This window comes from Engraulis encrasicolus, chromosome 3 (assembly GCF_034702125.1).
Source record: "Engraulis encrasicolus isolate BLACKSEA-1 chromosome 3, IST_EnEncr_1.0, whole genome shotgun sequence".
NCBI lineage: Eukaryota > Metazoa > Chordata > Actinopteri > Clupeiformes > Engraulidae > Engraulis > Engraulis encrasicolus.
The window spans coordinates 4657393-4683540 of NC_085859.1; the positions used below are offsets into that span (position 1 = coordinate 4657393).

The 26148-nt window shown below is 43.8% G+C and overlaps 1 protein-coding gene across 1 annotated transcript in view; it reads right to left on the reverse strand.

Annotated features, from left to right (window-relative positions):
* Positions 1 to 4081: 4081 nt before the first annotated feature.
* Positions 4082 to 26148, reverse strand: part of LOC134446465 (apical junction component 1 homolog) — a 38098-nt gene continuing 16031 nt past the window's right edge. Inside the window, exons 12-13 of the mRNA XM_063195833.1 lie at positions 23871 to 24176; positions 4082 to 4327 (exon numbers count right to left, since the gene is read on the reverse strand). Coding sequence (XP_063051903.1) covers positions 4082 to 4327; positions 23871 to 24176 — 552 coding nt within the window. The remainder of the gene's footprint in view (positions 4328 to 23870; positions 24177 to 26148) is intronic.

Genomic DNA, 26148 nt, shown 5'->3' on the forward strand with positions numbered 1-26148 from the left:
CTTATCATGTCAAACCCCCCAACTGTCCTTAATCTAACATCATTGCTTCTCTGTTTTCATCTGTTTGGTCAATCACCTGCAATACTTGCTATGGGATCATTCCTTTTTGTATTCAAACAGCAGAAGATTTTTTTTTAAATCTCACTTCAGGTGCAGTGGGTGGACTGCGTACCCCCGCGTACCGTGCCCACTACAGCCCTGGTCATACCATTGGCCTCTGCAGTCATATGCATTGCTGTACTCAGTGATTTTATATATACAGGCATGAACAAGACTCCAGGAAGTAGTGCTTTGTTTATTTTTATTTTATGAAATGAGATGTTTGACGATTTTGACTGCGTACAAAGTTGAAGTTCAAAATAAATACAAGCAAGAAGGTAAACAAAAGATAACCAGAAAGAGCTGCAGTTACAGTATAACCATAAGTGAATTAAAGGTGCACTGTGTAATATTTTCAGTAGATTATTTCCAGAATTCATGCTGCCCATTCACAATGTTACCTTTTCCATGAATACTTACCAACAGATTTCAAGCAAATTCTCAAGCAAATTTCACCAAATTTCAACCAAGTTTTCATTAAGAAATGTTAGAAAATGTCACTTTTCCTACATGAAAAGGGGGATCTTCTCCAATGTCCGCCATTTTGAATTTCCAGAAATATACATGTTTAGCTGCACACCTTACTGTACTTTCATCATACTAGTAAATATTAGTTCATTATTTAGTGAATATTCATTAAAAGATCACATTTGGCAGTAGACAGCACGGTGTCAGGTAGCAGCATAGTTGCAATACCTCCTCTGGCCACCATCCTACACAGTACACCTTTATGGAGATATGCATTCAGACCACTTTACAGACCACACACAGAGCTCTGCACCGTATAGGCCTACAGCTTAACTTGACTTCCTAGTGAAATGCAGTTATAAGAAACAAACAATCTATTCATTTCTCAGTCATAAAAATATTTTCAAAGTATTGCCTTCAGTGTTCTGCAATCAAAATAAAAAATATAGTGCTTACAGGTCTCTTCAGCTAAATATAATGTGCCTTAAGGCCAATTTAAACGCTGATATCTCATATAGTATACATCTTGTTGTGATCATGGTTTAACACTGAAATACTGTGATTGAATGCCACATAAATCCAAACAGATAATTCACGCCTTGGAAATGTTCAATACTGGCTTTGTGAAGACACTTGCCTGTATGTGTGTTGCCTACTGACTCAAATTTGGCTGTACCGTGTGTGTGTGTGTGTGTGTGTGTGTGTGTGTGTGTGTGTGTGTGTGTGTGTGTGTGTGTGTGTGTGTGTGTGTGTGTGTGTGTGTGTGTGTGTGTACTAGGTCCCCTCACCCTGATATGATACAGGCAACTGATCGGTGTGGTAGTGGTAGTGAATGTGTGTGTGTGCTGTGCGTGCGTGCGTGCATGCATGTGTGTGTGTGTGTGTGTGTGTGTGTGTGTGTGTGTGTGTGTGTGTGTGTGTGTGTGTGTGTGTGTACCGTGCATAGGTATGTGCGTGTGTGTGTGTGTGTGTGTGTGTGTGTGTGTGTGTGTGTGTGTGTGTGTGTGTGCTGTGTGTGTGTGCTGTGCGTGCGTGCGTGCGTGCGTGCGTGCGTGCGTGTGTGCGTGCGTGCGTGTGCGTGTGTGTAGGTTCAGCTGCGCTGTGCTGTTCTGCTGCTTTAAACACTTAATATCGAAATCACTGTAATAGAATCTGACTGAGCAAAGAGAGTATTTGTAACATGCAGCGGTGGCCAAAGTTAAAGTAGACGTAAATTGATGGTGTCAGTACAACATTAATGAGGCGGCTCAACATTGTTAATTAAAAAGCCTAAAAATCTAAAAAGACAACCCTCTAATTTGATCCCACTAACACAGAATCATGTACATAGCTCTGTAGTAGGCCTAACTGTAAACCAGCTACTCAGTGAAGTTAGGCAGCCGGGGCCTAGTGTTTAAGGAGATGGGCTTTAGATCAGAGGGTTGCAAGTTCGAATCCCACCATCCCACTCTGTATCTCACTCTATGGTTGAAGTGCCCTTATGCAAGGTACCTGACCCCACACTGCTCCAGGGACTCTAACCAATACCCTGCACTTAAAATAACCGTAAGTCACTGTGGACTAAAAAAAACTTCAGCTAAGTGTAATGTAATGTAAGTTACTTGTGTTGGAAGGAAACGATGGCAGGTTTTGTTTTTTACTTCTACGTTTACTTTGGCCACCTCTGTCCAGAAGCAAAGGGAGCATTTCTAACATGGATAACAGCCAATCACAGAGCCTACAGTAGCTACCACACAGCTGCCACGGCAACACAGAGCTCGCATCGCAATACACTCTTAAGCTGAACCTCAACTGCACTGTTTACACCGTAAGAAATTACTGCAAAATGTACAGGGACTTCCTGTAAATTGCAAATTGACTGTAAGTAATGTGTATACAGGACTATTGCTATAAAAGACTACAGCAAGGTATTGTAGTTAATACACCAGCTTACTGTAATTGATTACGATATCATCATGTACATTTCCAGTAATTTTTACAGTAATTTTGCTGTAAATACCTCAAACACATTGTGTACATTACACTCTCCTTCAAAAAACATACAATGGGATGTTAAAGCTGAAACGTCACAAATATATCAGTGCTTTTAAAAAAAAGTCGCACAAGTCTTTCTTTCTCTTTCTTTATCCCTCTTTCTGTTTTTCTTTCTTTCTAAACTCAAGTCTCTTTCGCTCTATCTCTGTCTCTTTCACACTCCTCCTTCTCTCATTCTCTCTCTCTCTCTCTCTCTAGGCTCTCTCCTTCTCTCTCTCTCTGTCAAACTCAACCACTCTCTAATCACCTGCTTTTCAACAGAATGACCCACTTCCATGGACTATTAATATAATATTTTACATAAGAAACTGCGGAATGTCAAAGTGCATCTTACATGCGTGCATTACACAAACATACCCCATAGTCCTCTGAAACACAACAGGTCAAAGCCATTCATTTTGGAAGAAACTGTCAAAAAGGGAAATGTCTTTTTAAATCCATGTGCTTGGCTGAAAAGCAATAAATAAATAAAAAAAGAAAAGACACAAAAGCAATTTCAAGAATAAATCATTTTGCATTGTTTGGAAATTATATTATATTATATTTTGCATTCTAGAAGCGGTCCCATGACAATAGGGTGAGCCTGCGGTCAATACAGACGTAGTTATACAGTATAGATATATAGATATATTCTGTAGCAAAATACATTGCGTCTAAAAACAGGAGTTATAAATAAGTTTGTTAGTTTTATACACATATACTACAACATACATCCATAGAGCAGTGCAGAGAAGAGAATCATATGATGTCACAAAGGAGGCGTGACCTGGTGACCACACAACCTGACCAATCATATGACGCCACCCGTGAGGTGTCCAGCCAGCCAGCCAATCAGATGATGTTATAAAGAAGGTGTGGCCTGGCAACATCGGCCTGGCCAATCATACGACACCACCTGGGAGGTGTCCAGCCCAGCCCAGTCAATCAGAGGATGTCTTCCAGGAGGTGTCCAGCCCAGCCATTGGCTTGAATATTAGGGGACACTGTGGTTCTGTAGAACTGAATTCAACAGTTGTGAAGCAACCAGTATTGATCTGCGAGGATTCTTCCGTCCTATATTTCCACATTCGTTCCTTAGCAACGCTATCAACCAGCATTGATAGGACAGTGGTTGCGTTTCACTGTCAATCAAAAGAATTCTGAAAAGAATTCTAGCCGCCAATGAAATCAACTAACAATGCGCATTGGTCATTTAAACAATTGAAATAGCTCGAAATAGAGTAGACTCTGCAAGAATTAGCAAGGAGATGCATTGGCTCAAGTCTACGATAGAGATGAATATGAATTTGCAATTTTCTTCGGTTTCCGGGTCTAGTCCCACCCCCTGCCGTTGCTTCACTACAGAAAAGAACCCACGGTGTCCCCTCTGTTTAGTCTCCATGAGCCCGGACAATTAGATGAAGATGTCGTCCAGGAAGTGCCCAGCCAGCTAGCCAATCATACAATGCCACATGGGAGGTGTCCAGTCCAGCCCAGCCAATCAGATGATGTCGTCGAGGAGGTGCGGGGTGGTGGCGACCCAGTCTAGCGTGCGGGGCTCGGAGGCTGCCATGATCATGCACATGAACTGCTTCCCGCTGCGCTTGTCCACGGGGTAGATGGTGGTGGGCGTGAAACGCCGGTTGGAGTCCACAAAGTCACACAGCTGCTTGTAGATATGGGGGTACTCGTGACGCAGGAAGACGCCACGCGTACGCAGCTCACGCTGGATGTTGATGAAGCACACCTGGTAAACAACAACAAAAACAAAACAAAACAAACAACAATAAAATAATATAATAATAATAATAATAATAATAATAATAATTAAAGCCGCGAGCGGCGATGACGGGCCCTCGCACCTACGGCTCAAGGTGGGGCATATCTCCCCATCACATCCTGCCCAAAACAAAAATGGAGTCTCTACGACGTTCGGTTCACGAGATACAGCTATTTCAGAACTCCACTTTTACTGCAGTTCATTTGCCTACCACATGGTGGCGCTATATCAAGTTGCCATATTAGGCATATAGAAGAAGTTTATATTCATTATATTAATGAACACATGTGTTTGCACTGTTTTATAAACACTGCAAACTAAAATGGTGGCCAACTTCCTGTTTTAAAAAGAGGTCCAATTATCTCACTTCCTGTTGGGATTAGCCTTGCCACTGTATGACATTTTTTGTTCGTCTTAGTAAGATACACATCCAAAAAAAAATGGAGTCCGTAGCTTCAAGTTTATTCTGGTCCTACCCCATAGACCCATGATTAAGGGGGCGCTACAGAGCCCATAAGCTGTCTTAAAGGTGGGTCTTGTTTGGAGAGGTATGTGCTGCCCTACCAAACACCTGTGCAAAGAAACATTGAAAGATATGCATGGCAACCCCCTCAGAAAGGGCACATTAGAGGCACATTTTCTGTCATTTTTTCATCAGACTTCATCAAACCGCCATATTGTTTTCGTACAGCATATTGACAATTCCTTCGCAATATATCATCTGCAATGTCTTAAGATCATTTACAAATTGAAACGAAATTGAACAGTTGTACGGTTCAGGACAAGTACATCAAAGTTCATGGTATGACAATTTTGTCGTATGTCAAAAGTTGCATTTCAAGTCCAATTACCTCACTTCCTGTTGGGTGTGGCCATGGCATCCTAAAGACTTTTTTGATTGGCTTAGTGAGATACACACACACAAATTTTGGAGTCCGTAGCTTCAACTTTATGCCGGTCCCACCCCATAGGCCCATGACTTAAGGGGGCGCTACAGAGCCCATGTGCTGAGTAAGGGGTGGGGCTTGTTTTGAGAGGTACGCTGTGTCCTACCAAACACCTGTGCAAAGCAACATTGAAAGATATGCATGGCAACCCCCTCAGAAAGGGCATAGTGGAGGCACATTTTCTGTCATTTTTTCATCAGAATACATCAAGCCGCCATCTTGTTTTCTTACAACATATTGAAAATTCCTTCGCAATATATCATCTGCAATGTCTTAAGATCATTTACAAATTAAAACGAAACCGAACAGTTGTACGGTTCAGGACAAGTACATCAAAGTTCATGGTATGACAATTTTGTCGTATGTCAAAAGTTGAATTTCTAGTCCAATTACCTCACTTCCTGTTGGGTGTGGCCATGGCATCCTAAAGACTTTTTTGATTGTCTTAGTGAAATACACACACAAAACAAATTTGGAGTCCGTAGCTTCAACTTTATGCCGGTCCCGCCCCATAGGCCCATGACTTAAGGGGGCGCTACAGAGCCCATGTCCTGAGTTAGGGGTGGGGCTTGTTTTGAGAGGTACGTTGTGTCCTACCAAACACCTGTGCAAAGCAACATTGAAAGATATGCATGGCAACCCCCTCAGAAAGGGCACAGTGGAGGCACATTTTCTGTCATTTTTTCATCAGAATACATCAAGCCGCCATCTTGTTTTCTTACAACATATTGAAAATTCCTTCGCAATATATCATCTGCGATGTCTTAAGATCATTTACAAATTGAAACGAAACCGAACAGTTGTACGGTTCAGGACAAGTACATCAAAGTTCATGGTATGACAATTTTGTCGTATGTCAAAAGTTGACAAAAGTTCAACTTTAAGTCCAATTACCTCACTTCCTGTTGGGTGTGGCCATGGCATCCTAAAGACTTTTTTGATTAGCTTAGTGAGATACACACACAAAAAAATTTTGGAGTCCGTAGCTTCAACTTTATGCCGGTCCCGCCCCATAGGCCCATCACTTAAGGGGGCGCTACTGAGCCCGTGGGCCGATTTGGGGGCGGGGCTTTTTTGGAGTCCTACCTGTAATGATTCCGAACACCTGTGCCGAGTTTCGTTCAAAGTTACGCATGGCAACCCCCTCAAAAATGGCCCGGCGGGCGGTAAGGAGACAAAAAATAATAATAAAAATAATAATAATAATAAAAAACATTGCAAGAACAATAGGGCCTCGCACCCTCCGGTGCTCGGGCCCTAATTAAAGCCGCGAGCGGCGATGACGGGCCCTCGCACCTACGGTCCAAGGCATATCGCCCCAAATCCCTCCACATCCTGCCCAAAACAAAAATGGAGTCTCTACGACGTTCGGTTCACGAGATAAAGATATTTAAGAAATCCACTTTTACTGCAGTTCATTTGCCTACCATATGGTGGCGCTATATCAGGTTGCCATAGTAGGCATATAGAAAAAGGTTTATATTCATTATATGCATGAACACGTGCATTTGCACTGTTTTAAAAACACTGCAAACTAAAATGGTGGCCAACTTCCTGTTTCAATAAGAGGTCCAATTATCTCACTTCCTGTTGGGCGTGGCCATGTCACTGCATGACATTTTTTGTTCGTTTTAGTCAGATACACATCCATAAAAATTTTGAAGTCCGTAGCTTGAACTTTATGCTGAACCCGCCCCATAGGCCCATGACTTAAGGGGGCGCTACAGAGCCCATGTACCGAGTTAGGGGCGGGGCTTGTTTGGAGAGGTACGTGCTGCCCTACCAAACACCTGTGCGAAGTAACTTTGAAAGATATGCATGGCAACCCCCTCAGAAAGGGCACATTTTCTGTGATTTTTTCACCAGAATTCATCAAGCCGCCATCTTGTTTTCTTAAAACATATTGAAAATTCCTTCACAAAATATCATCTCCGATGTCTTAAGATCATTTGCAAATTGGAACAAAACCAAACAAGTGTACGGTTCAGGAGGAGTACTTCAAAGTACATGGTATGACAATTTGGGCATATGTCAAAAGTTCAACTTCAAGTCCAATTACCTCACTTCCTGTTGGGTGTGGCCATGGCCTCCTGTAGACTTTTTTGCATCTCTTAGTGAGATACACACCCAAAAAAAATTTGGAGTCCGTAGCTTCAACTTTATGCCGGTCCAGGCCCATAGGCCCAGGACTTAGGGGGGCGCTACAGAGCCCATGTGCTGAATTAGGGGTGGGGCTTGTTTGGAGAGGTACGTGCTGCCTTACCAAACACCTGTGCGAAGCAATGTTGAAAGATATGCATGGCAACCCCCTCAGAAAGGGCACAGTAGAAGCACATTTTCTGTGATTTTTCATCAGACTTCAGCAAGCCGCCATCTTGTTTTCTTACAACATATTAAAAATTCCTTCGCAATATATCATCTGCGATGTCTTAAGATCATTTACAAATTGAAACGAAACCGAACAAGTGTACCGTTCAGGAGGAGTACATCAAAGTTCATGGTATGACAATTTTGTCGTATGTCAAAAGTTGCCAAAAGTTCAACTTTAAGTCCAATTACCTCACTTCCTGTTGGGTGTGGCCATGGCATCTCAAAGACTTTTTTGCTTGTCTTAGTGCGTTATACAAGCAAAAAAAATTTGGAGTCCGTAGCTTCAACTTTTTGCCGGTCCCGCCCCATAGGCCCATGACTTAAGGGGGCGCTACTGAGCCTCTGGGTCGATTTGGGGTCTGAGCTTTATTGGAGTCCGTCTGGCACTCATATCCAACACCTGTGCCAAGTTTCGTTCAAATTTGAGCATGGCAACCACCTCGAAAATGGCCCGACAGGCGCGGAGGAGACAAATAATAATAATAATTAAAGCCGCGAGCGGCGATGACGGGCCCTCGCACCTACGGTTCAAGGCATATCGCCCCAAATCCCGTCACATCCTGCCCAAAACAAAAATGGAGTCTCTACGACGTTCGGTTCACGAGATAAAGATATTTAAGAACTCCACTTTTACTGCAGTTCATTTGCCTACCACATGGTGGCGCTATATCAGGTTGCCATAGTAGGCATATAGAAAAAGGTTTATATTCATTATATGCATGAACACGTGCATTTGCACTGTTTTAAAAACACTGCAAACTAAAATGGTGGCCAACTTCCTGTTTCAATAAGAGGTCCAATTATCTCACTTCCTGTTGGGCGTGGCCATGTCACTGCATGACATTTTTTGTTCGTTTTAGTCAGATACACATCCATAAAAAATTTGAAGTCCGTAGCTTGAACTTTATGCTGAACCCGCCCCATAGGCCCATGACTTAAGGGGGCGCTACAGAGCCCATGTACCGAGTTAGGGGCGGGGCTTGTTTGGAGAGGTACGTGCTACCCTACCAAACACCTGTGCGAAGTAACTTTGAAAGATATGCATGGCAACCCCCTCAGAAAGGGCACATTTTCTGTGATTTTTTCACCAGAATTCATCAAGCCGCCATCTTGTTTTCTTAAAACATATTGAAAATTCCTTCACAAAATATCATCTCCAATGTCTTAAGATCATTTGCAAATTGGAACAAAACCAAACAAGTGTACGGTTCAGGAGGAGTACTTCAAAGTACATGGTATGACAATTTGGGCATATGTCAAAAGTTCAACTTCAAGTCCAATTACCTCACTTCCTGTTGGGTGTGGCCATGGCCTCCTGTAGACTTTTTTGCATCTCTTAGTGAGATACACACCCAAAAAAAAAATTGGAGTCCGTAGCTTCAACTTTATGCCGGTCCAGGCCCATAGGCCCAGGACTTAGGGGGGCGCTACAGAGCCCATGTGCTGAATTAGGGGTGGGGCTTGTTTGGAGAGGTACGTGCTGCCTTACCAAACACCTGTGCGAAGCAATGTTGAAAGATATGCATGGCAACCCCCTCAGAAAGGGCACAGTAAAAGCACATTTTCTGTGATTTTTTCATCAGACTTCAGCAAGCCGCCATCTTGTTTTCTTACAACATATTAAAAATTCCTTCGCAATATATCATCTGCGATGTCTTAAGATCATTTACAAATTGAAACGAAACCGAACAAGTGTACCGTTCAGGAGGAGTACATCAAAGTTCATGGTATGACAATTTTGTCGTATGTCAAAAGTTGACAAAAGTTCAACTTTAAGTCCAATTACCTCACTTCCTGTTGGGTGTGGCCATGGCATCTCAAAGACTTTTTTGCTTGTCTTAGTGAGCTATACAAGCAAAAAAAATTTGGAGTCCGTAGCTTCAACTTTTTGCCGATCCCGCCCCATAGGCCCATGACTTAAGGGGGCGCTACTGAGCCCGTGGTCCGATTTGGGGGCTGAGCTTTATTCGAGTCCATCGTGCCACCATATCCAACACCTGTGCCAAGTTTCGTTCAAATTTACGCATGGCAACCACCTCAAAAATGGCCCGACGTGCGCGAAGGAGAAAAATAATAATAATAATAATAAAAAACATTGCAAGAACAATAGGGCCTCGCACCCTCCGGTGCTCGGGCCCTAAAAACATTGCAAGAACAATAGGGCCTCGCACCCTCCGGTGCTCGGGCCCTAATTAAAGCCGCGAGCGGCGATGACGGGCCCTCGCACCTACGGCTCAAGGCATATCGCCCGAAATCCCATCACATCCTGCCCAAAACAAAAATGGAGTCTCCACGACGTTCGGTTCACGAGATAAAGATATTTAAGAACTCCACTTTTACTGCAGTTAATTTGCCTACCACATGGTGGCGCTATATCAGGTTGCCATAGTAGGCATATAGAAAAAGGTTTATATTCATTATATGCATGAACACGTGCATTTGCACTGTTTTAAAAACACTGCAAACTAAAATGGTGGCCAACTTCCTGTTTCAATAAGAGGTCCAATTATCTCACTTCCTGTTGGGCGTGGCCATGTCACTGCATGACATTTTTTGTTCGTTTTAGTCAGTTACACATCCATAAAAATTTTGAAGTCCGTAGCTTGAACTTTATGCTGAACCCGCCCCATAGGCCCATGACTTAAGGGGGCGCTACAGAGCCCATGAACCGAGTTAGGGGTGGGGCTTGTTTGGAGAGGTACGTGCTGCCCTACCAAACACCTGTGCGAAGCAACATTGAAAGATATGCATGGCAACCCCCTCAGAAAGGGCACAGTGGAGGCACATTTTCTGTCATTTTTTCATCAGAATACATCAAGCCGCCATCTTGTTGTCTTACAACATATTGAAAATTCCTTCGCAATATATCATCTGCAATGTCTTAAGATCATTTGCAAATTGAAACGAAACTGAACAGTTGTACGGTTCAGGACGAGTACATCAAAGTTCATGGTATGACAATTTTGTTGTATGTCAAAAGTTGCATTTCAAGTCCAATTACCTCACTTCCTGTTGGGTGTGGCCATATCATCCTAAAGACTTTTTTGATTGGCTTAGTGAGATACACACACAAAAAAAATGTGGAGTCTGTAGCTTCAACTTTATGCCGGTCCCGCCCCTTAGGCCCATGACTTTAGGGGGCGCTACAGAGCCCATGTGCTAAGTTAGGGGTGGGGCTTGTTTTGAGAGGTACGTTGTGGCCTACCAAACACCTGTGCAAAGCAACATTGAAAGATATGCATGGCAACCCCCTCAGAAAGGGCACAGTGGAGGCACATTTTCTGTCATTTTTTCATCAGAATACATCAAGCCGCCATCTTGTTTTCTTACATTATATTGAAAATTCCTTCGCAATATATCATCTGCAATGTCTTAAGATCATTTACAAATTGAAATGAAACCGAACAGTTGTACGGTTCAGGACAAGTACATCAAAGTTCATGATATGACAATTTTGTCGTATGTCAAAAGTTGAAATTCCAGTCCAATTACCTCACTTCCTGTTGGGTGTGGCCATGGCCTCCTGTAGACTTTTTTGCTTCTCTTAGTGAGATACACACCCAAAAAAAAATTGGAGTCCGTAGCTTCAACTTTATGCCGGTCCAGGCCCATAGGCCCAGGACTTAGGGGGGCGCTACAGAGCCCATGTGCTGAGTTAGGGGTGGGGCTTGTTTTGAGAGGTACGTGCTGCCTTACCAAACACCTGTGCGAAGCAATGTTGAAAGATATGCATGGTAACCCCCTCAGAAGGGTCACAGTAGAAGAACATTTTCTGCGATTTTGTCATCGGACTTCAGCAAGCCGCCATCTTGTTTTCTTACAATATATTGAAAATTCCTTCGCAATATATCATCTGCGATGTCTTAAGATCATTTACAAATTGAAACGAAACCGAACAGTTGTACGGTTCAGGACAAGTACATCAAAGTTCATGGTATGACAATTTTGTCGTATGTCAAAAGTTGACAAAAGTTCAACTTTAAGTCCAATTACCTCACTTCCTGTTGGGTGTGGCCATGGCATCTCAAAGACTTTTTTGCTTGTCTCAGTGAGATATACAACCAAAACAATTTTGGAGTCCGTAGCTTCAACTTTTTGCCGGTCCCGCCCCATAGGCCCATGACTTAAGGGGGCGCTACAGAGCCCCTGGGCCGATTTGGGGGCGGGGCATTTTTGGAGTCCTTCGTGCCCACATACCGAATGCCTGTGCCGAGTTTCGTTCAAAGTTACGCATGGCAACCCCCTCAAAATGGGCCCGACGTGCGGTAAGAAGACAAAAAATAATAAAAAACATTGCAAGAACAATAGGGCCTCGCACCCTCCGGTGCTCGGGCCCTAATAATAATAAAAAACATTGCAAGAACAATAGGGCCTCGCACCCTCCGGTGCTCGGGCCCTAATTAAAGCCGCGAGCGGCGATGACGGGCCCTCGCACCTACGGTTCAAGGCATATCGCCCCAAATCCCGTCACATCCTGCCCAAAACAAAAATGGAGTCTCTACGACGTTCGGTTCACGAGATAAAGATATTTAAGAAATCCACTTTTACTGCAGTTCATTTGCCTACCATATGGTGGCGCTATATCAGGTTGCCATAGTAGGCATATAGAAAAAGGTTTATATTCATTATATGCATGAACACGTGCATTTGCACTGTTTTAAAAACACTGCAAACTAAAATAGTGGCCAACTTCCTGTTTCAATAAGAGGTCCAATTATCTCACTTCCTGTTGGGCGTGGCCATGTCACTGCATGACATTTTTTGTTCGTTTTAGTCAGATACACATCCATAAAAATTTTGAAGTCCGTAGCTTGAACTTTATGCTGAACCGCCGAATAGGCCCATGACTTAAGGGGGCGCTACAGAGCCCATGTACCGAGTTAGGGGCGGGGCTTGTTTGGAGAGGTACGTGCTACCCTACCAAACAGCTGTGCGAAGTAACTTTGAAAGATATGCATGGCAACCCCCTCAGAAAGGGCACATTTTCTGTGATTTTTTCACCAGAATTCATCAAGCCGCCATCTTGTTTTCTTAGAATATATTTAAAATTCCTTCAGAAAATATCATCTCCGATGTCTTAAGATCATTTGCAAATTGGAACAAGACCAAACAAGTGTACGGTTCAGGAGGAGTACTTCAAAGTACATGGTATGACAATTTGGGCATATGTCAAAAGTTCAACTTCAAGTCCAATTACCTCACTTCCTGTTGGGTGTGGCCATGGCCTCCTGTAGACTTTTTTGCTTCTCTTAGTGAGATACACACCCAAAAAAAATTTGGAGTCCGTAGCTTCAACTTTATGCCGGTCCAGGCCCATAGGCCCAGGACTTAGGGGGGCGCTACAGAGCCCATGTGCTGAGTTAGGGGTGGGGCTTGTTTGGAGAGGTACGTGCTGCCTTACCAAACACCTGTGCGAAGCAATGTTGAAAGATATGCATGGCAACCCCCTCAGAAAGGGCACAGTAAAGCACATTTTCTGTGATTTTTTCATCAGACTTCAGCAAGCCGCCATCTTGTTTTCTTACAACATATTAAAAATTCCTTCGCAATATATCATCTGCGATGTCTTAAGATCATTTACAAATTGAAACGAAACCGAACAAGTGTACCGTTCAGGAGGAGTACATCAAAGTTCATGGTATGACAATTTTGTCGTATGTCAAAAGTTGACAAAAGTTCAACTTTAAGTCCAATTACCTCACTTCCTGTTGGGTGTGGCCATGGCATCTTAAAGACTTTTTTGCTTGTCTTAGTGCGTTATACAAGCAAAAAAAATTTGGAGTCCGTAGCTTCAACTTTTTGCCGGTCCCGCCCCATAGGCCCATGACTTAAGGGGGCGCTACTGAGCCCGTTGGCGGATTTGGGGTCTGAGCTTTATTGGAGTCCGTCTGGCACTCATATCCAACACCTGTGCCAAGTTTCGTTCAAATTTGAGCATGGCAACCACCTCGAAAATGGCCCGACAGGCGCGGAGGAGACAAATAATAATAATAATAATAATTAAAGCCGCGAGCGGCGATGACGGGCCCTCGCACCTACGGCTCAAGGCTGGGCATATCGCCCCAAATCCCGTCACATCCTGCCCAAAACAAAAATGGAGTCTCTACGACGTTCGGTTCACGAGATAAAGATATTTAAGAAATCCACTTTTACTGCAGTTCATTTGCCTACCATATGGTGGCGCTATATCAGGTTGCCATAGTAGGCATATAGAAAAAGGTTTATACTCATTATATGCATGAACACATGCATTTGCACTGTTTTAAAAACACTGCAAACTAAAATAGTGGCCAACTTCCTGTTTCAATAAGAGGTCCAATTATCTCACTTCCTGTTGGGCGTGGCCATGTCACTGCATGACATTTTTTGTTCGTTTTAGTCAGATACACATCCATAAAAAATTTGAAGTCCGTAGCTTGAACTTAATGCTGAACCCGCCCCATAGGCCCATGACTTAAGGGGGCGCTACAGAGCCCATGTACCGAGTTAGGGGCGGGGCTTGTTTGGAGAGGTACGTGCTACCCTACCAAACAGCTGTGCGAAGTAACTTTGAAAGATATGCATGGCAACCCCCTCAGAAAGGGCACATTTTCTGTGATTTTTTCACCAGAATTCATCAAGCCGCCATCTTGTTTTCTTGAAATATATTGAAAATTCCTTCACAAAATATCATCTCCAATGTCTTAAGATCATTTGCAAATTGGAACAAAACCAAACAAGTGTACGGTTCAGGAGGAGTACTTCAAAGTACATGGTATGACAATTTGGGCATATGTCAAAAGTTCAACTTCAAGTCCAATTACCTCACTTCCTGTTGGGTGTGGCCATGGCCTCCTGTAGACTTTTTTGCTTCTCTTAGTGAGATACACACCCAAAAAAAATTTGGAGTCCGTAGCTTCAACTTTATGCCGGTCCAGGCCCATAGGCCCAGGACTTAGGGGGGCGCTACAGAGCCCATGTTTTGAATTAGGGGTGGGGCTTATTTGGAGAGGTACGTGCTGCCTTACCAAACACCTGTGCTAAGCAATGTTGAAAAATATGCATGGCAACCCCTCAGAAAGGGCACAGTAAAAGCACATTTTCTGTGATTTTGTCATCAGACTTCAGCAAGCCGCCATCTTGTTTTCTTACAACATATTAAAAATTCCTTCACAATATATCATCTGCGATGTCTTAAGATCATTTACAAATTGAAACGAAACCGAACAAGTGTACCGTTCAGGAGGAGTACATCAAAGTTCATGGTATGACAATTTTGTCGTATGTCAAAAGTTGCCAAAAGTTCAACTTTAAGTCCAATTACCTCACTTCCTGTTGGGTGTGGCCATGGCATCTTAAAGACTTTTTTGCTTGTCTTAGTGCGTTATACAAGCAAAAAAAATTTGGAGTCCGTAGCTTCAAATTTATTCCGGTCCCGCCCCATAGGCTTTTTTTCAGGGGGGCGCTACAGAGCCCCTGGGCCGATTTGGGGTCTGAGCTTTATTGGAGTCCATCCCTTAATGATACCGAACACCTGTGCCAAGTTTCGTTCAAAGTTACGCATGGCAACCACCTCAAAAATGGCCCGACAGGCGGGGAGGAGACAAATAATAATAATAATAATTAAAGCCGCGAGCGGCGATGACGGGCCCTCGCACCTACGGTTCAAGGCACATCGCCCCAAATCCCGTCACATCCTGCCCAAAACAAAAACGGAGTCTCTACGACGTTCGGTTCACGAGATAAAGATATTGAAGAACTCCACTTTTACTGCAGTTCATTTGCCTACCACATGGTGGCGCCATATCAGGTTGCCATAGTAGGCATATAGAAAAAGGTTTATATTCATTATATGCATGAACACGTGCATTTGCACTGTTTTAAAAACACTGCAAACTAAAATGGTGGCCAACTTCCTGTTTCAATAAGAGGTCCAATTATCTCACTTCCTGTTGGGCGTGGCCATGTCACTGCATGACATTTTTTGTTCGTTTTAGTCAGATACACATCCATAAAAATTTTGAAGTCCGTAGCTTGAACTTTATTCTGAACCCGCCCCATAGGCCCATGACTTAAGGGGGCGCTACAGAGCCCATGTACCGAGTAAGGGGCGGGGCTTGTTTGGAGAGGTACGTGCTGTTGTACCAAAGACCTGTGCGAAGTAACTTTGAAAGATATGCATGGCAACCCCCTCAGAAAGGGCACATTTTCTGTGATTTTTTCATCAGAATTCATCAAGCCGCCATCTTGTTTTCTTACAACATATTGAAAATTCCTTCACAAAATATCATCTCCGATGTCTTAAGATCATTTGCAAATTGGAACAAAACCAAACAAGTGTACGGTTCAGGAGGAGTACTTCAAAGTACATGGTATGACAATTTTGGCATATGTCAAAAGTTCAACTTCAAGTCCAATTACCTCACTTCCTGTTGGGTGTGGCCCAGGCCTCCTGTAGACTTTTTTGCTTCTCTTAGTGAGATACACACCCAAAAAAAATTTGGAGTCCGTAGCTTCAACTTTATGCCGGTCCAGGCCCATAGGCCCAGGACTTAGGGGGGCGCTACAGAGCCCATGTTTTGAATTAGGGGTGGGGCTTATTTGGAGAGGTACGTGCTGCCTTACCAAACACCTGTGCTAAGCAATGTTGAAAAATATGCATGGCAACCCCTCAGAAAGGGCACAGTAAAAGCACATTTTCTGTGATTTTGTCATCAGACTTCAGCAAGCCGCCATCTTGTTTTCTTACAACATATTAAAAATTCCTTCGCAATATATCATCTGCGATGTCTTAAGATCATTTACAAATTGAAACGAAACCAAACAAGTGTACCGTTCAGGAGGAGTACATCAAAGTTCATGGTATGACAATTTTGTCGTATGTCAAAAGTTGCCAAAAGTTCAACTTTAAGTCCAATTACCTCACTTCCTGTTGGGTGTGGCCATGGCATCTTAAAGACTTTTTTGCTTGTCTTAGTGAGTTATACAAGCACAAAAAAATTTGGAGTCCGTAGCTTCAACTTTTTGCCGGTCCCGCCCCATAGGCAAATTTTCAGGGGGGCGCTACAGAGCCCCTGGGCCGATTTAGGGGCGGGGCTTTTTTGGAGTCCTACGTGGACACAGACCGAATACCTGTGCCGAGTTTCGTTCAAAGTTACGCATGGCAACCCCCTCAAAATGGGCCCGGCGGGCGGTAAGAAGACAAAAAATAATAATAATAATTAAAGCCGCAAGCGGCGATGACGGGCCCTCGCACGTACATTGTGCAGGGGCGTGGCATGCCACCTAGCATGTTGCTATGCCCCTCCCAAAATGGAGTCTGTACGAGGTTTGGTTCACGATATATTGAAGAAAAACTAATTAGCATGAATTAGCATTTAAAATAAGCATTAGCATTGTCATGATTAGCGTGTTGCTATGACCCACTAAAACAAAAATGGAGTCTGTACGAGGGTCAGTTCCCAAGATATTGAAGAATGACACTTTTCCTGCAGTTCCTTTGCCTACCACTTGGTGGCGCTATACCTTATGTACATTTCAGGCTTATAGAAGAGTTAGTGTTCATTATGTGCATACATGTGTGCTTTGCACTGTTTTAAAACACTCCAAACTGAAATGGTGGCCAACTTCCTGTTTTAGAATGCCAAAAAAGTCAAAATATCTCGCTTCCTGTTGGGCGTGGCCATATCATTGTATGGACTTTATTGTTCGCCTTAGTGAGATACACAACTTAAAAAAACTCCCGAGTCTGTAGCTCAAAGTAGATGTTGGCCCCGCCCCTAAAAGTGTTTTGGGGCGTGGCCTCAATTTCAGGCATATACAAAAGTTAGTATTCATTATATGCATACATGTGTGCGTTTGCACTGTTACAAAACACTCCAAACTCAAATGGTGGCCAACTTCCTGTTTTAAAATGCCAAAAAAGTCAAAATATCTCACTTCCTGTTGGGCGTGGCCATATCGTTGTATGGACTTTATTGCTCGCCTTATTGAGATACACAACTTGAAAAAACTCCCGAGTCTGTAGCTCAAAGTAGATGTTAGCCCCGCCCCTAAATGTTTAGGGGGGCGTGGCCTCCATTTTAGGCATATCCAAAAGTTAATAGTCATTATATGCATACATGTGTGAGTTTGCACCGTTTGAAACACTCCAAACTGAAATGGTGGACAACTTCCTGTTTTAAAATTAGATGCCTAAATTCATTAAGCCGCCATCTTGTCAAATTACGAGATATCAAAAATTCCTTCGCAATTTGTCATCGTCAATGCCTTGAGCTCATGTACAACGAATATAAAGTGAGGGCGATGTACGGTTTAGGAGGAGTGTTTCAAATCCCATTACATGTAAATTTGAAAAAAGTCCAATTATCTCACTTCCTGTTGGGCGTGGCTAATGGGTTGGCATTGCAAATGTGTTTGGTTTAGTGAGATATATATGCATATTTTTTTTCGTGGCCCAACGACAAACTATATGTCAGCCAGGAACTTCATTGCGATAGGGGGCGCTATTCTGTGCCCGGGGCCAATCCGGATCCGAACTTCCGGTTCTGAGTAGCGGTGGCCATATCCGATCACCGTGCAAAAGGGAAGTCACCAAGTGCTTCCCAAGCAAAATGGGCAGCCCGAACGTGGATGAAAAAGAATAATAATAATAATCCGAGCAAGAACAATAGGGCCTCGCGCCTTCGGTGCTCGGGCCCTAATAATAATAAAAAACAAAGCAAGAACAATAGGGCCTCGCACCCTCCGGTGCTCGGGCCCTAATTAAAGCCGCGAGCGGCGATGACGGGCCCTCGCACCTACGGCTCAAGGCATATCGCCCCAAATCCCATCACATCCTGCCCAAAACAAAAATGGAGTCTCTACGACGTTCGGTTCACGAGATAAAGATATTTAAGAACTCCACTTTTACTGCAGTTCATTTGCCTACCACATGGTGGCGCTATATCAGGTTGCCATAGTAGGCATATAGAAAAAGGTTTATATTCATTATATGCATGAACACATGCATTTGCACTGTTTTAAAAACACCGCAAACTAAAATAGTGGCCAACTTCCTGTTTCAATTAGAGGTACAATTATCTCACTTCCTGTTGGGCATGGCCATGTCACTGCATGACATTTTTTGTTTGTTTTTGTCAGATGCACATTCATAAAAATGTTGAAGTCAGTAGCTTGAACTTCATGCTGAACCCGCTCCATAGGCCCATGACTTAAGGGGGCGCTACAGAGCCCATGTGCCGAGTTATGGGCGGGGCTTGTTTGGAGAGGTACGTGCTGCCCTACCAAACACCTGTGCGAAGTAACTTTGAAAGATATGCATGGCAACCCCCTCAGAAAGGGCACGATGGACGCACATTTTCTGTGATTTTGTCATCATACTTCAGCAAGCCGCCATCTTGTTCTCTTACAACATATTGAAAATTCCTTCGCAAAATATAATCTGCAATGTCTTAAGATCATTTACAAATTGAAACGAAACCGAACAGTTGTACGGTTCAGGACAAGTACATCAAAGTTCGTGGTATGAAAATTTTGTCGCATGTCAAAAGTTGCATTTCATGTCCAATTACCTCACTTCCTGTTGGGTGTGGCCATGGCATCCTAAAGACTTTTTTGATTGGCTTAGTGAGATACACACACACACAAATTTTGGAGTCCGTAGCTTCAACTTTATGCCGGTCCCACCCCATAGGCCCATGACTTAAGGGGGCGCTACAGAGCCCATGTGCTGACTAAGGGGTGGGGCTTGTTTTGTGAGGTACGTTGTGTCCTACCAAACACCTGTGCAAAGCAACATTGAAAGATATGCATGGCAACCCCCTCAGAAAGGGCATAGTGGAGGCACATTTTCTGTCATTTTTTCATCAGAATACATCAAGCCGCCATCTTGTTTTCTTACAACATATTGAAAATTCCTTCGCAATATATCATCTGCAATGTCTTAAGATCATTTACAAAATGAAACGAAACCGAACAGTTGTACGGTTCAGGACAAGTACATCAAAGTTCATGGTATGACAATTTTGTCGCATGTCAAAAGTTGCATTTCATGTCCAATTACCTCACTTCCTGTTGGGTGTGGCCATGGCATCCTAAAGACTTTTTTGATTGGCTTAGTGAGATACACACACACAAATTTTGGAGTCCGTAGCTTCAACTTTATGCCGGTCCCACCCCATAGGCCCATGACTTAAGGGGGCGCTACAGAGCCCATGTGCTGACTAAGGGGTGGGGCTTGTTTTGAGAGGTACGTTGTGTCCTACCAAACACCTGTGCAAAGCAACATTGAAAGATATGCATGGCAACCCCCTCAGAAAGGGCATAGTGGAGGCACATTTTCTGTCATTTTTTCATCAGAATACATCAAGCCGCCATCTTGTTTTCTTACAACATATTGAAAATTCCTTCGCAATATATCATCTGCAATGTCTTAAGATCATTTACAAAATGAAACGAAACCGAACAGTTCTACGGTTCAGGACAAGTACATCAAAGTTCATGGTATGACAATTTTGTCGTATGTCAAAAGTTGAATTTCTAGTCCAATTACCTCACTTCCTGTTGGGTGTGGTCATGGCATCCTAAAGACTTTTTTGATTGGCATAGTGAGATACACACACAAAAAAATTTTGGAGTCCGTAGCTTCAACTTTATGCCGGTCCCACACCATAGGCCCATGATTTAAGGGGGCGCTACAGAGCCCATGTCCTGAGTTAGGGGTGGGGCTTGTTTTGAGAGGTACGTTGTGTCCTACCAAACACCTGTGCAAAGCAACTTTGAAAGATATGCATGGCAACCCCCTCAGAAAGGGCACAGTGGAGGCACATTTTCTGTCATTTTTTCATCAGAATACATCAAGCCGCCATCTTGTTTTCTTACAACATATTGAAAATTCCTTCGCAATATATCATCTGCGATGTCTTAAGATCATTTACAAATTGAAACGAAACCAAACAGTTGTACGGTTTAGGACAAGTACATCAAAGTTCATGGTATGACAATTTTGTCGTATGCCAAAAGTTGACAAAAGTTCAACTTTAGCTCCAATTACCTCACTTCCTGTTGGGTGTGGCCATGGCACCTTAAAGACTTTTTTGCTTGTCTTAGTGAGTTATACAAGCACAAACAATTTGGTGCCCTTAGCTTCAACTTTATGCCGGTCCCGCCCCATAGGCCCATGACTTAAGGGGGCGCTACTGAGCCCGTCGGCCGATTTGGGGGCTGAGCTTTATTGGAGTCCATCGTGCCACCATATCCAACACCTGTGCCAAGTTTCGTTCAAAGTTACGCATGGCAACCACCTTAAAAATTGCCCGACGTGCGGGAAAAATGTATCACAAAGCAAGAACAATAGGGCCTCGCACCCTCCGGTGCTCGGGCCCTAAAAATAATAAAAAACATTGCAAGAACAATAGGGCCTCGCACCCTCCGGTGCTCGGGCCCTAATAATAATAAAAAACATTGCAAGAACAATAGGGCCTCGCACCCTCCGGTGCTCGGGCCCTAAAAATAAAAATAATAAAAAACATTGCAAGAACAATAGGGCCTCGCACCCTCCGGTGCTCGGGCCCTAATAATAATTGTATTTTATAACACTGTGTCATACAAGGCAAGTAACTCAAAGTGCTTCACAAATGGGAAAAAAACATAAAAAAAAACAAAAAAACAAACAGGAGAGGTAGAGAGGAGAGGCAGAAATAGCAGGGAGGCAGTGGTAGAAGAGAAATAAATAACCCACAATGAACAACAACAGACCTGGTAGATGGTAGATGTAGAAAAACTGGAATAACCTGCCAGCTCATGTCAGACTGTGAGACAGTATGAGTACCTTGAAAATGACCCTTAAACGATGTCTTCTGTCATGTTGTATTGTTTGTTTGAAGAAGGTCAATAGACCGAAATGTAAACACTGCAAATGTGAACTGTATTTCTAGTATTGTGAGAAGGTGCTCTCCCTTCTCACGGTTTTTAAAGACACTTGGCATGCATTATGAACAGTTGGACATCTCGTTTCATGAGCGCTCAGCGCAAGGTGGCTCTTGGCGAGCTGAAGACGCACACATACGCACACACACACGCGACACAAGTCGGATCCTGCAGCTAACATTTATTTGAGACCATGGTGGCAGAGTGAGGTACCCACTCGCGCTACATTTCGTTTGAACATTTCGTTTCTCGCCGCTCGTCATCACTGTTGAATTGGAAGCGCGCACCGGTTTGACAGCTTCTCCATCAAATGTGACTGTGGGGGGCTGGGGAAATGTTTGAACATGTGGACTCTAAATGCATTGCCATTATCCAACCTTCACAATGTGTGCTAACGGTGTAATGTTTGGGATGTGGGACATGTACTGGGGGCAACAGCGTTATTTTGTTACTTTTGTGTGGTCATGTAGTTTTGTTTCATGTTATTTTGTGGTACCTGGCAGTTGTGAATATGTGCGTTAACTGTGTAGCCTTTGTAAGGTGTCGGAGGTTGGTTAGACCAATCATCCAATTTAGGTTAATGATTAGGATACTTCCCCTGGTGTGAGGGGCGAGGTCTATTTAAACCAGTCGTGGTTTGTGCTCGAGAGAGAGCGTCAGAAGCAGCTGTAACAGGTGAAAAGCTGTGCTCTGAGAATGTGTAGTAATTTGCAAGTCCTGCTGTTTATAATATGTAGCAGAGACTGTGAACAGTGAACGTGTCAGTTTGTAATTCAGAGGTACCAAGTTTATGTTTATTGTCAAGTTTGGTCATTTTCATTTGGTTGCCCTCGTGCACTGTTTATTTTGGGACAATAAATTTGCACAAACATTGGAAACATAGTTTGGACCTCAGTATTTAACCCTTCATCTCCTGATCTCCACCGTGTCGGTAATCCTACAAGTGAGACGCAACATCCTCCTCACAAGTATGGATTAATATGCATTGTCCAAATCAAATAAACAAAAGAATAAACAAGTGAATGAAATTCACCTCGCGTGCCTTGCGTCCCTCCTCTCCGCTCTCGTCCACATCCAGCATACTCAGTAGTGTCGTATAGTGTAGTGTAGTGTAGTGTATTGTAATGTATTATAGTGTAGTGTAGTGTAGTGTAGTGTAGTGTAGTGTAGTGTAGTGTAGTGTAGTGTAGTGTAGTGTAGTGTAGTGTAGTGTAATGTAGTGTAGTGTAGTGTATTATATTATATTACATGTAGTGTAGTGTAGTGTAGTGTAGTGTAGTGTAGTGTAGTGTAGTGTAATGTAATATAGTGTAGTGTAGTGTAGTGTAGTGTAGTGTAATGTAGTGTAGTGTAGTGTAGTGTAGTGTAGTGTAATGTAGTGTAGTGTAGTGTAATGTAGTGTATTATAGTGCAATGTAGTGTAGTATAGTGTAATGTAGTGTAGTGTTATGTAATGTAGTGTAGTGTAGTGTAGTGTAGTGTAGTGTAGTGTAGTGTAGTGTAGTGTAATGTAGTGTAGTGTAGTGTAATGTAGTGTAATATAGTGTAGTGTAGTGTAGTGTAGTGTAGTGTAGTGTAGTGTAATGTAGTGTAGTGTAGTGTAATGTAGTGTAGTGTAGTGTAATGTAGTGTAGTGTAGTGTAATGTAGTGTAGTGTAGTGTAATGTAGTGTAGTGTAGTGTAGTGTAGTGTAATGTAGTGTAATGTAGTGTAGTGTAGTGTAGTGTAGTGTAGTGTAGTGTAGTGTAGTGTAATGTAGTGTAGTGTAGTGTAATGTAGTGTAGTGTAGTGTAGTGTAGTGTAATGTAGTGTAATGTAGTGTAGTGTAGTGTAGTGTAGTGTAGTGTAGTGTAATGTAGTGTAGTATAGTGTAGTATAGTGTAGTGTAGTATAGTGTAGTGTAGTGTAGTATAGTATAGTGTAGTGTAGTGTAGTGTAGTGTAGTATAGTGTAGTGTAGTATAGTGTAGTGTAGTGTAGTGTAGTGTAATGTAGTGTATTATAGTGTAGTGTAATGTAGTGTAGTATAGTGCAGTATAGTATTCACCTCGCGTGCCTTGCGTCCCTCCTCTCCGCTCTCGTCCACGTCCAGCATACTCAGTAGTGTAGTATAGTGTAGTGTAGTGTAGTGTAGTTTATTGTGCTGTAGTGTATTACATTATTATATAATACCTCGCGTGCCTTGCGTCCCTCCTCTCCGCTCTCGTCCACGTCCAGCATACTCAGTAGTATAGTGTATTATAGTGTAGTGTAATGTAGTGTAGTATAGTGCAGTATAGTATTCACCTCGCGTGCCTTGCGTCCCTCCTCTCCGCTCTCGTCCACATCCAGCATGCCTGGCGGCGGCGTGAGGATCAGCGTCTCCATGTCGCTCTCGGCGCCGCCGCGACCTCGGAACACCTTCTTGTCCGGGCTGGACGACGCCAGCGACACCTTGGCGTACTTGCGCACCGTGGGCGTCTGTAACCGTGGCGACGGCTTGTTGGGCACCAGGTCGCCCACGGCGATGGACACGTTGAGCAGGAAACACTCGTTAGGGTCGTACTCCGCTCCCGCCTCCTGTAGCTGGCCACAGTAGTCACCCAGGTTATCCTGAATAGAGGAGAGGAGTAGAGGAGGAGGAGGAGGAGAGGAAGAGGAGGAGAGGAAGAAGAGGAGGAGGAGGAGGAGGAGATTAACACTCGTTAGGGTCGTACTCCGCTCCTGCCTCCTGCAACTGGCCACAGTAGTCACCCAGGTTATCCTGAATAGAGGAGAGGAGGAGGAGGAGGAGGAGGAGGAGAGGAGGAGGAGAGGAGGAAGAGAGATTAACACTCGTTAGGGTCGTACTCTGCTCCCGCCTCCTTGCACCTGTTATCCTAGAGGGGAGGAGGAGAGGGAGAGGAGGAGGAGGAGTAAGAGGAGAGAGAGGAAGAGGAGGAGGAGGAGAGGAGGAGGAGGAGGAGAGGGAGAGGAGGAGGAGGAGGAGGAGAAGGAGGAGGAGGAGGAGAGAGGAGGAGGAGGAGAGGAAAGGAGAGGAGAGGAAGAGGAGGAGAGGAAGAGGAGGAGGAAGAGGAGGAGGAAGAGGAGGAGGAGAGGAGATTAACACTAGCTGACTACTACTACTACTCTGCTCCTGATTCCTGTAGCTGGCCACAGTAGTCGCCGAGGTTATCCTGAATAGAGGAGGAGAGGAATAGAGGAGGAGGAGGAGAGGAAGAGGAGTGGAGGAAGAGGAGGAGAGGAGGAGAGGAGGGGGAGGAGGAGGAGAGGAGATTAACACTAGCTGGCTACTACTACTCTGCTCCTGTCTCCTGTAGCTGGCTGCAGCAGTTGCCGAGGTTATCCTAAATAGAGGAGGAGGAGGAGGAGGAGGAGAGGAGGAGGAGGAGGAGAGGGAGAGGAGGAGGAGGAGTAGGAGGAGGAGGAGGAGGAGAGTAACTCTCGTTAGGGTCGTACTCTGCACCCGCCTCCTGCAGCTGACCACAGTAGTCACCAAGGTTATCCTGAATAGAGGAGGAGGAGGAGGAGGAGGAGAGGAAGAGGAGGAAGAGAGGAGGAGAAGAGGAGGAAAAGGAGGATATTAACACTCGTTAGGGTCGTACTCTGCTCCTGATTCCTGTAGCTGGCCACAGTAGTCACCGAGGTTATCCTGAATAGAGGAGGAGGAGGAGGAGGAGGAGGAGGAGGAGTAGATGAAAACAATCAGTTACTCCTCCAGTTATCCTGACGAGAGGAGGAGGAGGAGGAGAGGAAGAGGAGGAAGAGAAGAAGAGGGAGAGGAGATGAAAATGATTGCCTGGGTTATCCTGGCAAGAGGAAATATGCTTAATGTCTAAGTAATTACAAAATAATAATTATTTAACTAGTGTTGCACCGATATCATTTTTTGGCCCGGATACCGATATCCGATACTTGGCTGTGCAGTATCGGCCGATACCGATACCATACCAATACCGATACCACTATTTGAAATGTATATATATGAAGGGCTGTAGTGCATACTACTTGGATGTAAAATCATTGCATGGCTTTGTCAGGCTGCTGTCTACCTTTGTGAAACAGGAAAAAGTGAAAATACAAAGTAAATCCAGCAAAACTCTTTATTCTTTTTAAATACCTCTATGAAATAACTAAGTTTAAGGCTTTTTAAGTGCCATACAAGCACCTGTAAATGGTATCGATGCCCTATTTCTTGGTACTCGCCGAGACCGATACCACCATTTTAGTGCAGATCCACCGATCCACTGATACTGGTATCGGTATCGGTGCAACACCTTGTAAGGTATTCGGGTCCAATGGATGCGGCCCTATAGAAAAGTAGTATTCCACCCCTACCCTACCTTGAAACCGTTCAACTCCGTCCAACTTGCACTTTGATGTCAGTCTTGTGTATGTCTATGTCCTTTCATGGTATAGAGAAAACGTAATTTCAATTTCCTTGAATGACCTGTGCATGTGAAGAAACTGACAATAAAACCTGACTTGACTTGACTTTGTGACAGGTGATAGGTGAGGGACATGAGCAGGCTCTCCGACTATTTAAGTCATACACCGTGTATTGGAAGTCATGAAATAAACCCCA